The sequence below is a fragment of the Megalops cyprinoides genome, chromosome 14, assembly GCF_013368585.1.
Source record: "Megalops cyprinoides isolate fMegCyp1 chromosome 14, fMegCyp1.pri, whole genome shotgun sequence".
Taxonomy (NCBI): Eukaryota; Metazoa; Chordata; class Actinopteri; order Elopiformes; family Megalopidae; genus Megalops; species Megalops cyprinoides.
The window spans coordinates 20022185-20036638 of NC_050596.1; the positions used below are offsets into that span (position 1 = coordinate 20022185).

The following is a 14454-nucleotide window of genomic DNA, read 5'->3' on the forward strand; positions in this document are numbered from 1 at the left end:
ACCATTGAAATAAAAAGGCATTGTCGTAATTAGCCCTGCAGACGATAAAGCCCTGACTGATTCATCATTCATCTCTCTCTCTCTCTCTCTGCTCCCCACCCCCTGCCCCCCGCCCCCCATCTTTCTCCCCACTGTTGCTCAGATCACACGTCTTCTCTAGCAGTATCACAGTGGTCACAAGTCAAAGCCAGTCACCATGGAGATCCCAGATCTCAAAGGACATAGGGAGTACCTCAAAGGACAAAATATGCATGACAAATTTCCCTATAGTAAAAAACACACAGCCATTATTGCCACTGAACTACCTAATGTGTTTACAGACAAATGCTTGATATCAAGTGCAGCACTGTCACCTACATGAGAATGCACTTTTTGCAACCTCTAGTTCAAGGACATTGTGACGCAGACTGTGTTCATCTACAACACTACAGTACTGTATGGTCCTGCCAACACTGCTGGACTCTGCTCATAAAGGCCGGTGTAAAAACATGAATGACACTTTGAGGCGTCATCCATTCCACATGGGTTGTTGTTTATACTGGCCCTCTGCGCCAGCATGCATTAGCAAGGCGCGGAGATTAGGCTCCAAAGCCGGCGAGCTCAGCTCCACGGTGTGGCTCAGCCACTGCAGCCCTGGGCAAAACCCTGGACAGGGGTTTGTAAATACGTAGCTGCAGACATGAAAAACACACTTTTTAAAAAAACGGCAAGCTACGTCATTCACCCAGGGGGTATGCTAAGCAAATAAATAATGCAATGCTGTTAGAATTCAACTGTCAGTCATCCCTGCCCCTGAAAAACACTCAGCTCTCCCAGCACAGCTCTTCACACTGACAGCTTTGGCATGGAGCATGGCAGTCCTTATCTTCCATTCCATTTTCCTAATGAGAGTGAGAACAGTCCCCCGGGTAATAAACCAGCGTGGCTCACATCAGCCTCATTAGCCCTCTCCACCACGGGCGCTGGGAAGCTGGCCGGATATTTGTTTCACTTGAGAAATAATAACAGCTCCGCTGATAAGGGAACCGGCGTGATAAGGCGCATGAACCGTATTCTTACGACCTACGCTCCATGATGGCTCTTTATAAATACGTAGGCACTGCATTCTACTGCCTCACAGAGGCCGAGTGCCGGACCTGAGCAACAGAGCCGAGACACCAAGAACGCAGTACGTGGCAACCGCGATCCACAGCCCCGCCAGCTCTCTTCACTCAACATTCCATCTCCGTAGCATATGCAGTCCTCCGCAGCACCGACACCTCTGACTGGGAGCCCGGGACGCCCTTGGCAACCGTTTCCATGGGATTCAAGGGATGGGATTAATAAATCATAGACGGGGAAAAAAAACAGCACTGCTTCATGCAGGCCTGAGTGGTCCTTCACTACACGGGGAGTGAGACAGACAGGGTATTCGCCCTTTCCAGTAGAATTAGAGCATGCCGGTCTCAGGAGGATGGCAGCTGACGGACGGCGGGGCCCAGGGGCGGCGTGGCGGGCTGCACCTCGCACAGCGCACGGCGCTCACGTCCTCAGCTGGAAAGCAGCCTGTGCCCGCGGGGGCTCGGTGGAAGACCAGCCGTCTGATGGACGGGTTCAGAGAGTGCAAGGGGAGCGCGTGGATGAGAAAGGGTCTATTCAGAGCGGGAGAGGAGGATCCCACAAGGGCGACATTCAATCTGCCGGCCAGCAGGTGGGGAAGGAGGGGGGGTGCTTCGGAATTGCACGGAGACACAGAGATAAACCACACGTTGATGACCTTCAGGAGGCATTGAGAGAGGAGACAGTCGTTTCTCTCACTATCCAATCAGATAACACTTTCCCTTGCCAGACACACCCTTTACAGCCTGCCCCATCCATGAACACACAATATTACTCATTATCACTATTTTTTGACTGATTTGTAAATCCATATTTAAAAAAAAAAAACAACCACTACATCCATTCCATTTGTTTGGGAAGATCTGTTTCTCTTAGCTGAATCATTCAGCACAGCACCACCTTTATATTGCAACCTTACAACATTTAAGGTCGTATTAATTTCAGTTATTACAAGCGTACGTTGACCCCTACCCAGCGCACCACGACAACCTGCAGCAGAGTGCGTGAGACTGTGCAAGTGTGTAATGGGGGGAAGGGGCTGGCAGTGCTGGCAATACTCTGAAGCGCAATCGATTTTTCAAAAGCTCATTAAATATATTTTTCAGGAAGTGGCTGCCATTCTTAAATACATATCTACAGCCTGCCAAAGCAGCCCCTGCCTTACAAACACACACTAAAAAACGCAACACGGAGTCTGGCTTTTTCTCTGCCCATTAGAAAATGAAACCCGCCCTTGTGCGCCACATGGCTCACACACGTGTCTACAAGGGAACAGGAAGTGTGTCTTGGCACCCCCCTCCCCAAATACTCCGTTTCTCTCTCCCTCTCTCTTTAAAATAACTTGCATGCGCTCGGCTTCCCCCAGCGCTGTTATTTCCACCTCTGAGGGGGTAGCGCTGAGTGCGGTAACCTCGCTCGTCCCTGTAGCGGCCCTGTCGGAGACAGCTTTGAAAATAGCCCCAGTGCGTGTGTGTGTATGTGTGGGGGAGGGGAGGCCAGCACAAGCACGCGCATACGCCGCTGTCTCTGCCGGGTTGTCATGGTGACGCTGGAGGCAGTGAGGAGCATGTGATCTCCCTCGACACCCACGGGCCTGGAGATCAATCCCAGCATGCCACCCCCCCCACACCCTGGTGTTGTGATTATCTTTCCATGCCCCCTAAATGATATTAATGAATAAATGACTGAAATGTACGCCCATTTAGATGTGCATCTGAGCGCATACAACTTCTTCCTTCCAGCCCTCCAAGTGGTAATTGGGTCTCAGTGTCCACATCGTATGGAAATGGCTGGTAAAAGTGAATCTATTTGTGCCGGTGACTGTAAGTGTCATGGATTCCAGTCAGAATGCAAACCTGTGTCTACTGGAAGAGGGTCAACAATAATTTACTGCCAACAGTCGAAGGTGCAGGAGGCATGAGATGCAACGATGCATCGTTTACACACACAAGCCAAAGTGTGTGACACAGGTCAGCCCTAATAGAGGTTGACATGTAGAGGATTAAGAAACCAAGATCACCACACCCACCTCAGCACTGACCTGTATATTAAATGCTGTCTAGGGACCCACATTACTGTCCCAAGATCAAGAAAACCTGTTCAGTAGAGGTCCTGCTACACACAGACCTACAGGATACCTACTTTATCCTTTATTAGTTCTTTCTTGTCCATTGTAAAGGCATGGCCTGTCGGATTAAGCTCATGCCAAGCTTCGGAGTCAAAATAATCTGTTCAGTAACTACCGCTTTAATTCTACATCTTGAACTATCAGACTCTAATGCGTGAAAGCCTGTTACATTCAGGCTTTCAGTCCACTTCAGTAACTGAAGTTGAGTTTGACTGAGGAGCAAGCCTACTCGTGTTCTTCTGCATGACGTTAACCTTCCATAAGGGCACTGTTTACATATCATGTTACAAGGTGTAGGATTGCAACTGTATCACGCGACACAGGTGGTTTGGTAGAGGACACAAATGAAATGCAATCTGTGAACGGGTTTGCGTGCCGGTGCGTAAAGGCCAATTTGCAACACGCACGCAGAACCAGCACGTTAGCCGCGCAGCATTTGCTGCACTACACTGGATTTGTGTGTGTGTGTGTGTGTGTGTGTGTGTGTGTGTGTTTAAATCCATATGCACGCACAATTAGTGAGTCACGGTGTGCTGGAACGTGTGTAAAAGGATAATACGACAAAACATCCCCAGAGATTAGCCAAAGTCTGATGGCAAATTCCTCTGTAGAGCCCAGCTACAGTCGGGTTGATGACTCAACTCCTAGCTGCCCTGCCAACGCGCAGTGCTTACAATGTGCTTTTTAAAATTTCTGGACGCGGATTTCTAAGATTTCAATCATCTGAAAGGATGATCTGCCAGCGGAATTTGTTCTGCAGTCGTTTTTGTAGAATATAGTACCGTAAAATGTATGACGGCTGACATAAAGTAACCTTTTTCCCCATTTGTTGATGGGTGCGGACGGTTACTGGGCAAGCTAACGTACATTCCATAGCTATCAGTCAGATCCGCGCTTTGTCTTGGACGGTGGCCATCCCATTACGGCTCCAGACTTCCAGAATAAAACGTGTTGTATTAACAGCTAAACGTTACAGTACCTACTCACTGTGACCAACACTATCGTTTAGTCTCTTTGGTTAGCTATTCCTGGCGTTTGTGCCAGGATCCCTCTATCAGAAAGATAAGATAACATAACTTGTTTCCTTGCTGCCGCCGTTATATTAAATATGTAGTTAAAGTTACTCAAACATTAGAACATACTGCGAACTGTTTGGGCTTCGATATGATTAGTCTGATAACTAAGCATGACAGACTTGCTTGGCATGAGCCAATACCGAAGTAGCTACATTTTAACTAGCTAACGCTAGCTAATATTTTAGCATCATTTCCGAAATTGACGTCACTCTTTCTGTCTGGACTGTACAATAAGGACTTGCCAGCTAGCTACTGTACCTATCTTGCTACAGTATTCATAAATGTTATACCTAAAAATTTTCCCCCAAAAGATTTTTTTTACCATTCACATGAAGACTTTATTTTAGCAAGCCAGCTCGCCACCTAATGTTTCCACATTTCTCCTTACTTCTCTGTCGCTGCCTCTTTGCCGGTTCCATCTTTATTCGTCTGCTCAGTCGCCGCTACCGCGCCTTCGGTCTTCGTGCACAGGGATCTGACCCCCGTGGAGGGGTACAGTAAAGGTCGACGTCCTCCGGCATGGAAGGTCTTCAGTTTAGATAACACGTTGACATCGGGACAGGCGGTACTAAAGCAGTAGGTGTCTGGTGACGTTTTATTTCTGGTAATACCTGTCAAAGGACGCTTAAGGTTGGATTGAAACAACTCCTTCAGCACTGTTGAGAACCTAAACTGTAACATTTCAATCCTGTCAAGCTAGTTGAAGGGAATTTTTCCTCTAGATAATTCTGGAAAATGAAATCGAATTAAAATGTTTCTGTGCAAGTCCCCGAGACGCGCTCAATCCCACTGTACAGATCGCAACGAATAAATCTGTATGGTAACGTTGCTGTTAAGTGGACAAAATCATTCCGTTCACACCCCTCGCGAGTCCCATTGGTAGAAGTGACATTTTGCGTATCACATATCAGTGCACTGATTGGTTAAACATTATGCCATTCATTAAAAAGTCTGCATCATTTAGTTTCAGCCAATCGCATTGCTCATATGCGGTTCGCATAAATGAAAAATGGAATCGTGAAGGGCAAGGACTAAGGGGAGACAACGCCGGCAAACACGTGGATTTGACCACTTTCTCACAGAGGCTAAAATTATCGGTGTTCAAATCAGCAGTAAAGACGCAATTTATGCAATTTACAAAGCTGTGAATTCAGAGAGAGAAGGGAATGCAAAGTTCAGGACATGTTCTCATCCCTGATAAAAAAACCTAGTAAATTATAGAGAATAAACAGTAGCTAACGGCCATCCAAGGACAAATGTCTTTGGTTTATTGCAATATATTGGAAAGCGGCTAGTTAATTAAGTAAATATCCAGTTGCAAACGTTGTTGTAATGTAAGGAATATCTGCTGCCCTGAGAAGGATCCAACGTCCTAAACTATATTGGCTGAGTTAGAAAACCAATGAGCTCAAAGCATGTACATTTGCGTGCCTTACTGCCTAAATGTGTAGTCAGTCATGGAAACATGACAATTTATACATACATACTGCCCCAAGTAAATGTTTAATAATAAAGCACCACTCTCTTGTATAACAAAAGTGACACTGACATTTTTTATGCCTGGTTCCCAGGAGAAACATTGGCAGTGGTTTAGTTTCTTGACACTGCACATTCAGTCCTGTAGATGCTCAGAATTATGGGAAATATTTAAAGTGTATTGGATCTACTCTCACAGGGAACAAAAGAAAAGTAAAAAGAAAAAAGAAATGATTTTCCCTTTAGTGGAAGAAGATCACAGTGGTGGGTGATGTCACAATATACCGTGCTGGGCAACAGTTGTGTAGGCTGATTGGCTGGCTCCATCTTTGCGCTTTTGACCACTTCATCCCTCCTCATCAGGGTTGCATGTTGTCATAGCAACCAGTTGCTGTAAATCCTGCGGCCATTACTGAAGTCAGCACCCTGGAGAAGCAGGCACTCACCTGGAGAAATAACACATAAGAGAAGGGGAACTTACACTAGATCAAATTAATGACCCATGCAGGAACAAGCCCACAGCCTTTTGAGGCATTAAGCCCCAATCTCTGAGGCAGGAGGCAATTTTCCACTATGTCACAGCTTCCAAACCCACACTGCTCATGCAAATGTTTCAGATCCCGACACCACTCATTAGCCTCGTCGGTAAAACTGTATTGCCACCATTTCTTAAATCACATCATGGTTTGCATGATTTGATTGTAAAATGTTACTCTTAACTCACACAATAACCCAACAATAATTGTTTCCTCTGATCTATTAACACTGTGCTCTGTGTTATCCTTTTCTGCCATCTGACTGTGTCCTGATCTTAGCTGCAGGAAAACACTTTGGGAAGTTTGAACAAAAATTTTGCATATAATATTATTATCGATATGACATGCATCCTCATATCCTCACTCTCATTTGTCAATATCTGTTGTCACATTTTGAGTCATTCTTTAATTGTGGGCAGCAAACCTTTACTGAACAAATATGCAAACTGGTTTTAGGAAAGAAAGAAGTTGGATTAAGAGGAAACGATACCTGACAGCACACCTCTTGATCTCCCTTTTACTCTCTCCTTTTCCTTTCTTTTTCTGCAGTGCACATCAGGGCACACTTCCTGCCAGAAGAGCAGTTGCAGAAAGGGAAGTCAGCCAGACCAGGGGAATGGCACCAGTGTTGGCTGAATGATCAAGTGTGACACAAATCAGAGTGACATTCTCACAAGGCCTAAAATAAACAGTTCCCTCTCCCCACAATCCATTCCTCAATGGCTGAGAAGGCAGGTTTCCCAGTGTTGTGTGTGTGTGTGTGTGTGTGTGTGCAAAAGATGAATACAAAGGCCCATGCCTCTCAGTTAGCCAAGAATAACCGTGGCATATTCCCATAGATGCTGTTGCTGTCAAATTTATTTTTGACCAAAATTTGGGAGTTAAAAAGGAACAATGGAGATATGAAGCTAGTCTTGGACTTAAAGTCATCTTTAAAAATTAAGTTGTACAAATTGAATTTGACTGCTGTAGACAACTTTGGATACAAAAACACCAAAAGGTAAAATACAAAAAAGTCTGCAAGGTTGCCAGTATAAGGTAAACATCTGCAATCTGCAAGAGACTTTCTCTCTTTTTGCCCTTTCTGTTTAATGGTTTAGCGATGAGTCACCCACTGCACCGGAGGTTTCCAGCTCTAGAAGCTTCTCTCTTACACTGAGACTACAGATACGCTCACCACAGCACTCTATGACTCAGAGAGAGCAAGTGAGGGAGAGACATACATAGAGAGGAAATACTTCTCCCTCTTTCCTCTTGGCTCCAATTCAATAGCCACACCCTCTAAGGAAAAAGGGCTAGTTTTACTCTTCCCAAGTTTAAAGAAGGGATCAAGGAATTGAGTTCTGGGTGTTTTGCATCTTGGTGTAGCACTCTTGTTGTACCCTCAAGGAAGGAAGTCAGCATAGCTGCTTCCTTTTCAACAATCAGCTGTGGTGATGTAATAAAAAAGGGGAGATGCCGTGACATGGCAGACCTGAGAGCTCTCACATGAGACGTAGAGCAGCTGAAGTTAGTTCGCTCACGTAATTGCGGTGGGCTTTGTGAGAGATGTGCAAGACCTAACATTGACATGTTGAGTGAGCAGAGCCTCTCAGTGGTTGGTATGTGCTAAATGTTTTCTGGTCCTTGCATTTGAAAAATATGAGCTGTAAAAAAACAATGAAAAAAAAAAAGATGCGAGAGGCTTTGGATGAACTATTTGCATTTGAATGTCTCAAAATTCATGCTCAAAGGAGCGGCCCTAAAAAGGTATACAAATCAACAAGAATTTTGATCAGTAGCATTTCAATACCATTTAAAAACATTTAAATTTATACTCTACAAAGGGAAGGTTATGTACAAAATGTGCTGTAGTTTCTAAACAGTTCATCTGATATGGATAGAAATGCTCTCAACTTGAACAGTCTGCACTTCAATCCCAAACTGTATCTTTACAAATCCAAAGTGCAGGGGTACAGAATCAAATATTTGGGAGTTCACTGTGTCAGTATTTTCTACATAAATCCTGAAGCACAGCAATGACTACTATTCTATTATTTCTTAAACTGGTTATAGCTGTCAAATACTATCATTGCCTTGGTGATCATTTTATGCTGGTGCTGTATTCATGGACCAAAGCCAATGGACCAACGTCAACTGGCAAACTTTGCCACGTGTGATATGTTTCACCCAATCTATTCATGTTTGGATGAACAGCCGGACATTTGAAAATATTATTTATTAATATGTTTTACAGATAAAGTATTTTACAGTTACACAGATGATCATTGTTAAGTATCCGGTAAGCTAAGAAAATACCAACGAGAAAGAAAAAAATACGCCAGGAATGTCGCAGGTAACTCCAGTTTGCGAACTAGTCTCCTGATCAGCCTTGATCATATCTACCGAAAACGACAAATTGAGAGATGCGCATGCCCAAGGCGCTGCAGCGTTTCTTAGGCCTCTATTAGCTAACAACTGACTCCCCCACTCGTTCGATGCATTGACCTCTAAATTTATCAAAAATGATCAGAGATATCGGTTTGAATTTAAATACAAACTCCATTGACATTCTTCTTCTTAACCATCGCATGTGCCAGGACCACTTTCCAGTTATTCAGAGCAGAAATTCGCCATACTGCTCTCCACATCAATCAAGCAATCAATGAAAAACGTATTTTTGTTTGACAGAAGTCGCAAAGCTTAATTTAACCCTACTTAACCCTCTTGTGCTTAATCTTACATTTCTGGTAGCCTACCATGCATTTCAGCAACACGTTAGGGGTATTTAGATAACTTGGGGCTTCTGAGCATACATCTCACTCGATCGCTCCAAATGCTTGTGTCTAGGGGTAAAATCGCTAATTCGGCAACGCAGTTTGAGAAATGAAAAAGAAAACCAATTCGTAGTCATATTTCGCTCTTTATGGTTAACAGCGACACTCAGTGGAGTAGTATGATTTCGCATATTCCCCAACAAAATATATTAATCAGATTGTTGCCATTAGTAATGCCACGTGTCAGACATAAAATACCCATGGACTCCTAAAATCTGATGCAAACTAGACATCATGCAGCACTATAATACAAATTATCATTTAGCTACGCTGTTATATTTTACCATTTTCTACGTTTCAGTAAAACCTGGAATCCATAATATTTCTCATAGACAAAAATACACGCTCTGTCCTTTCAGTTGCAGAATAAATAATTGAATTAAAATATTTTTTTGTTTTTTTTTTAATCTTGTATTTCACAAAGCACTGAATCGAATTCAAGATGCAGAAAAAAGTCTTGTACTGCCACCTCGCGCAAAACAAGCATATTGCAGTTTTAATTTGACAGCCTAAAATTAATTTCTTCATCCAGGGGACAACTGTAATGTAACTATAAAAGTATAATGCAGATTTATCCAATTATCCAACGTAGAATTTTTTTTTCCTGAAATCAAAATATTATATTTTTTAGAACAAATGCAGAAATGGAAAAGGGTTCCACTTTATAGGAGCTACAACATCTGCCCGTGTTTGTCCCACATTGTTTAATTTATGTAATTGGTCTCAAAGGAATACCTACCCAGGAACCCTACACAGAATAACAGGTGAGAATATCAACATACTTACTCCCCAGTACCTTTTTTTTGAGAAATGGTGTGTTCTTTTTGTCGCTTGTATTCATTCTTGTCATAGATCTTTATACATCGTGTTACAAGCATTCGATTCTGTTATTGGCGCACACAACACAATAGGAACTATTAGAAAATACAACACAAAATACACTACACAATGACATAATTTACAGAATGTAAAATTTCATTATAAAACATGTAATTGCATGTAAACTGGCACACACATGCACATGTATATGTACACATGTACTGCATAATCAATGAGAGTAGTCCTTTGAGATATCATCATACCTTGTAAGCATTATGTGGTGGTACATGGAGCCTCTTTGGTGTTCATCCAAATCATTTTACTTTGCCTGCGATGTAACAAGTTTGGACATCTTTTGATTTACACAAGTGACATCAGCTCCCGAGCCACCTTGAATAGTTTGGGCGTTTGAAGGAAACGTAAACTGCTTTGCTTTCGAATAGACTTCATGAACGTTTACACTGTAGGCCTAGTTAAATTTACTGCTAACGTGGGTTCCAAGATATTTGTAATCTGCTGCGATTTCCACTTCATTGTCTTGCAATTTCAGTATCATTATTGTGTGTGCAAAAAATCAAATGCGTTTCCTTAACATTTAGAATCAAATAGTGATACTCACTTATGAATGCTTTCATACACCATGTGCATGATGTAAATGGAAATAACACTTATTGTGTACATTTGTGTTATATTTCATTCCTCTGTAGCCTGCATTAATGATAGTAGTGCATTAATTTGTGAAAATTAATATACTGCTATGCAGAAACGAAATACATACAAACATCTTCCCACCTGCACTCCCACACACACCGCAAAATACTCCCATAAAATTCTTCAAAATATGCTGAAAAAAGCGATTCATTTCATCTGGTAACTTGACACATTCCCTCTCGGGCTCCTTCTTACTAAGATTAAAATGTGAATTATAAAAAGGGGGAGGGAGGGGGGCTCAAAAACGTGGGAGAGGTGTCAACTGGGGCTCCGACGGCGGCAATTAAAGAGGATCTGACAGCTTTTTTTTTAACAAGCCAGCGCTGACACTGCGCCGCACAGGTTTGCGAGCCGAGGATTAGAAAAATAGAAGTCCTTTATCCCACTGCAAAAGAAGAAAAGACAATTTACCGCCGCCCACATGGCGCTCGAGTGCAGTCAGTTTCACGCGCTGTTAACCGAAGATGACGACGTGTCCGCTGGTTCAGTCGCACTCGGCTCTGCGGTGTGTTCCCTCCTACCGCCTCTGATGCAGCCTACGGTTGGTCTCGCCGTAGCGACCTATCTGCGACATCCCTGAGGGGGCCGCTATGTAGGACTAGGGCATCTTTTGGCCGTGGGCGTTCTGGGGGGGTTGCTTATCAGCACGGATTTGGAGACAAAGCTGGCCTATGTGCGTGTGTGAGAGAGCATAAGTGCAGAAAACAGACAAAACTGCGTAAGAGTGACTCATTACCCGGTTTCAGAATGTGTAAATATGATGCACATGCTAATGAACTGCGAAGGCCACAGGTTTACCCACAGAGCCCGCGTTCCCCCTTTTTCCTCCAGAGCAGAGCTGACAGCCCTAGATGTGACAGTCCCTGTGGCAAACAAAAAGGTGAGAAGACCTGCACCTTTTATTAAACGTGTGGACACTAATGTAGAAAGCAGACACTTCAGGGACTGTTCCTTGCCACTGGAACCCCCATCCCTCAATATGCACATGACTGCCATTTTCAAGTAACAGAAGTCCAGTACTAAAGGAACACATTTTCATGAATTCGCTGAAGCCCTTTGAAGTGGGTGCAGTGGTTAAACTGACACAGTGGTCTCAGGACTGGAGGTTGCTCCATAAGACCATATGACTTCAACAGCAGCGTCATCAGGAACCTCTTCTTATTGACCAGCAAAAGACATGACAGCTCTCTATTGCCAGCCCTGAGAACATACATCAATGGAAAATCAAATTCTGAGGAAAATAAAACCGATTCCCATACCTCAATGAAGGTTTTTTTTATGGTCACAGCATGTGGGCGATGTGCGTAATTCATAGAATGGTCCTGCCAGTAATGAAACAAAGGCCTGAGGGCTTTTTGTCTGTTCCAGTCTCACTGCCTTGAATTTTGGATCACCTTGCTTTTTATCAGTGTCACTTTAAACACTTTTGCCCCTTTTTTGAAATCATATATAAATATCCTGAGTTATCAAAAGAGCACCATTTCGGAAATTATCCTACAAGCATCATTGCAGCTTAGATCTTGTTCTCTGATTTACTGCCTGTGTGAACCCCATTGAGACAGCATTTGCATGCACACGTCACAGTCTCATTGAGCAAGATTAATGAAAGGGAATGCAAATGGTATCAGGGTGGGTCACATGACTTCCATCCACTAAAGCAGGGCTACTCATGCCTCAGCATGGCAGTCCATCAGTGTCTGACATGATTAGCTCACCTCTGTATTTCTGACCACCAGTTGTTTAAAAAGCTGGAAAACCTGATGGCTTACAATCTGGAGAAGAGTAGCCCCACTCAGGGGCATGGCCAAAACCAAATGTGTTTACCTCTGACCAAGACACAGGTCTATTGTCTATGTCAAGTTCCCTTTGAAGTGAAGTGGCACCTGTGGTTGCTATGTGGACCGTCATACTTTAAGATTCTCATTCTGTCATGCTCACCTCAGCAGAAATGCGGCAGAATTTCCAGCTATGCAAATCTTGTGTTTGGCATGCTCTTTCATCAACGTGGCTATGACTGAGTTGGGGAAACCTACGAGCTGCGTCTGCAGCTTCACCTTTGTAACAAAGTGCACAATGAGCAGCCGGTTAGTATCAAACACACGCATCTCCTAATGCAAGGATGCTCTGACAGAGTGCTTAGGCCTCAGCCATCAATCAGAAATGCACTGTAGGTGTTATCTTATATCAAACATTTTTGTCTCTCATCTATTAAATGCTACAGTGAATTTCCAGTGCAGACTCTCTCTCCACCTCCAAAAGAACGGAAATTTCTTCAATCTCCCCAGCAGATTTCTCAGAAATTGTGTTGGCTGGTCAAGCTTTTTTTTTTTGAAGTTCTCAAACAATCATAATCATCAGCATTTTTCTAAATCAGATATAAATCCACAATAAAACATCCCTTGTATAACTAAAAACATAAAGCCAGCTCTAGATAGAATCTGTGTGACTTTCATCTTGGTGTTTCAAGGTGCTTACAATCAAATTGGTTTCCTCAGTAATTCCCACGGTGCAAATATCTGATATATGACTACACTCATTCACTTTCTCAATCATGTCGTGTGATGTGATATAACAAAAAAGAAAACAATAAAAATGACCCCACCATCAGATCTCAAAAAATAAAGTTTAATGTTTATGTGCTGTATAACAAATTAAATAAATTAGTGTTTACAAAACAACTGGTGCATTACCTAACAGAATGTTTTTTTTCCCTACACTCGCACACAGTGATAAGTACAAACAAGTACATCTACTAACAGTGAACACTGTTTTATCCCACAGATGATGAGGCATGGCCCCTTGGGCCAATGCAAAGCTACGATGGACACAAAGAAGAATTCAAAGAACTCATTACAAAGTGGTAGAATACAGTTACCAACACTGGACAAAGGTAGGAGTCCACATAACATCCTTAAACAAAGGTCACTGAGGGCTGCATGTGTTTTGCAGTAGCTGAGGTGCAATCGGGTCTTGTTTGGTCACATGATTTAACAGCTTTCACTACCTCGATTCCTTTTCGTACAAGGGGGGGGATCTCAGAAGGACTTTACATTTCTCACAGTAGCATGCTTGCATACAGTACAAAATGTCCTTTTCTAGCCAATGATATTCTGTCAAAACCGATCATTTAGGAAAGCATCATTTAGGAACACCAGCGGGCCATCTCTCACGTTAAATCTTTGAAACTGATTGTGCTTCATGAGCGAAGCTGTCTCAGTAGTCTACTTATCGGTGCAGGAATAAAAATAATTACTTCATTATGTTATTTTCAATAAATATTTCATACACTGTAAAAGGTGAGGGAAGTCAGATGAACATCTGAGGGCCTCAATTTGTAATCCATGGAAACTCAAGATTTAAAAACCAGTTGTTCCAGCAACTTCTTGGACTCATATACAGTAAGCTTCTCTTTGCTTTTCAGGCTCTCTTGTTTTCCCATCCTTTATTAATGTTGGCACTTGAAAAATGAACAAAGATTTGCATATTAAAACAGAGGTGTGTCTTTGCACTTCAAATATGAAATTAACCAAACTCGTTTTTGGACATATACTCCAGAAAAGACTATTGCATGTGGTTTATGACAACAAAGCCAGTGGGTTTTACTAAGTGAAGAGGAATTTATAAGTGATGGCCATTTCAGCTTTGATATGGTGACTGTGACTTTGAATGGGTCCATTATGGAATGTATCAGAGTAATCCAGATATGAACTTAACTCTCACCTTTTGGGTGAGAAAAACCTGTTTCATCAATGAGACATGTAAAACATAATCATGGTCCTACTGAATTCTTGTCA

At 42.8% G+C, this 14454-nt stretch overlaps 1 protein-coding gene across 4 annotated transcripts in view; it reads right to left on the minus strand.

Moving 5' to 3' along the window:
- LOC118788772 (glutaminase kidney isoform, mitochondrial-like) overlaps nt 1-5098 on the minus strand; it is a 42166-nt gene extending 37068 nt beyond the window's left edge. For 2 of the 4 annotated variants that reach the window (XM_036544826.1, XM_036544827.1), the window contains exon 1: nt 4691-4983. In XM_036544826.1, the coding sequence (XP_036400719.1) occupies nt 4691-4983 (293 nt within the window). Of the gene's footprint in view, nt 1-4690 lie in introns of all 4 variants that reach the window. The other 2 variants (XM_036544828.1, XM_036544829.1) reach the window with 1 other exon arrangement.
- Between the last annotated feature and the right edge of the window lie 9356 nt (nt 5099-14454).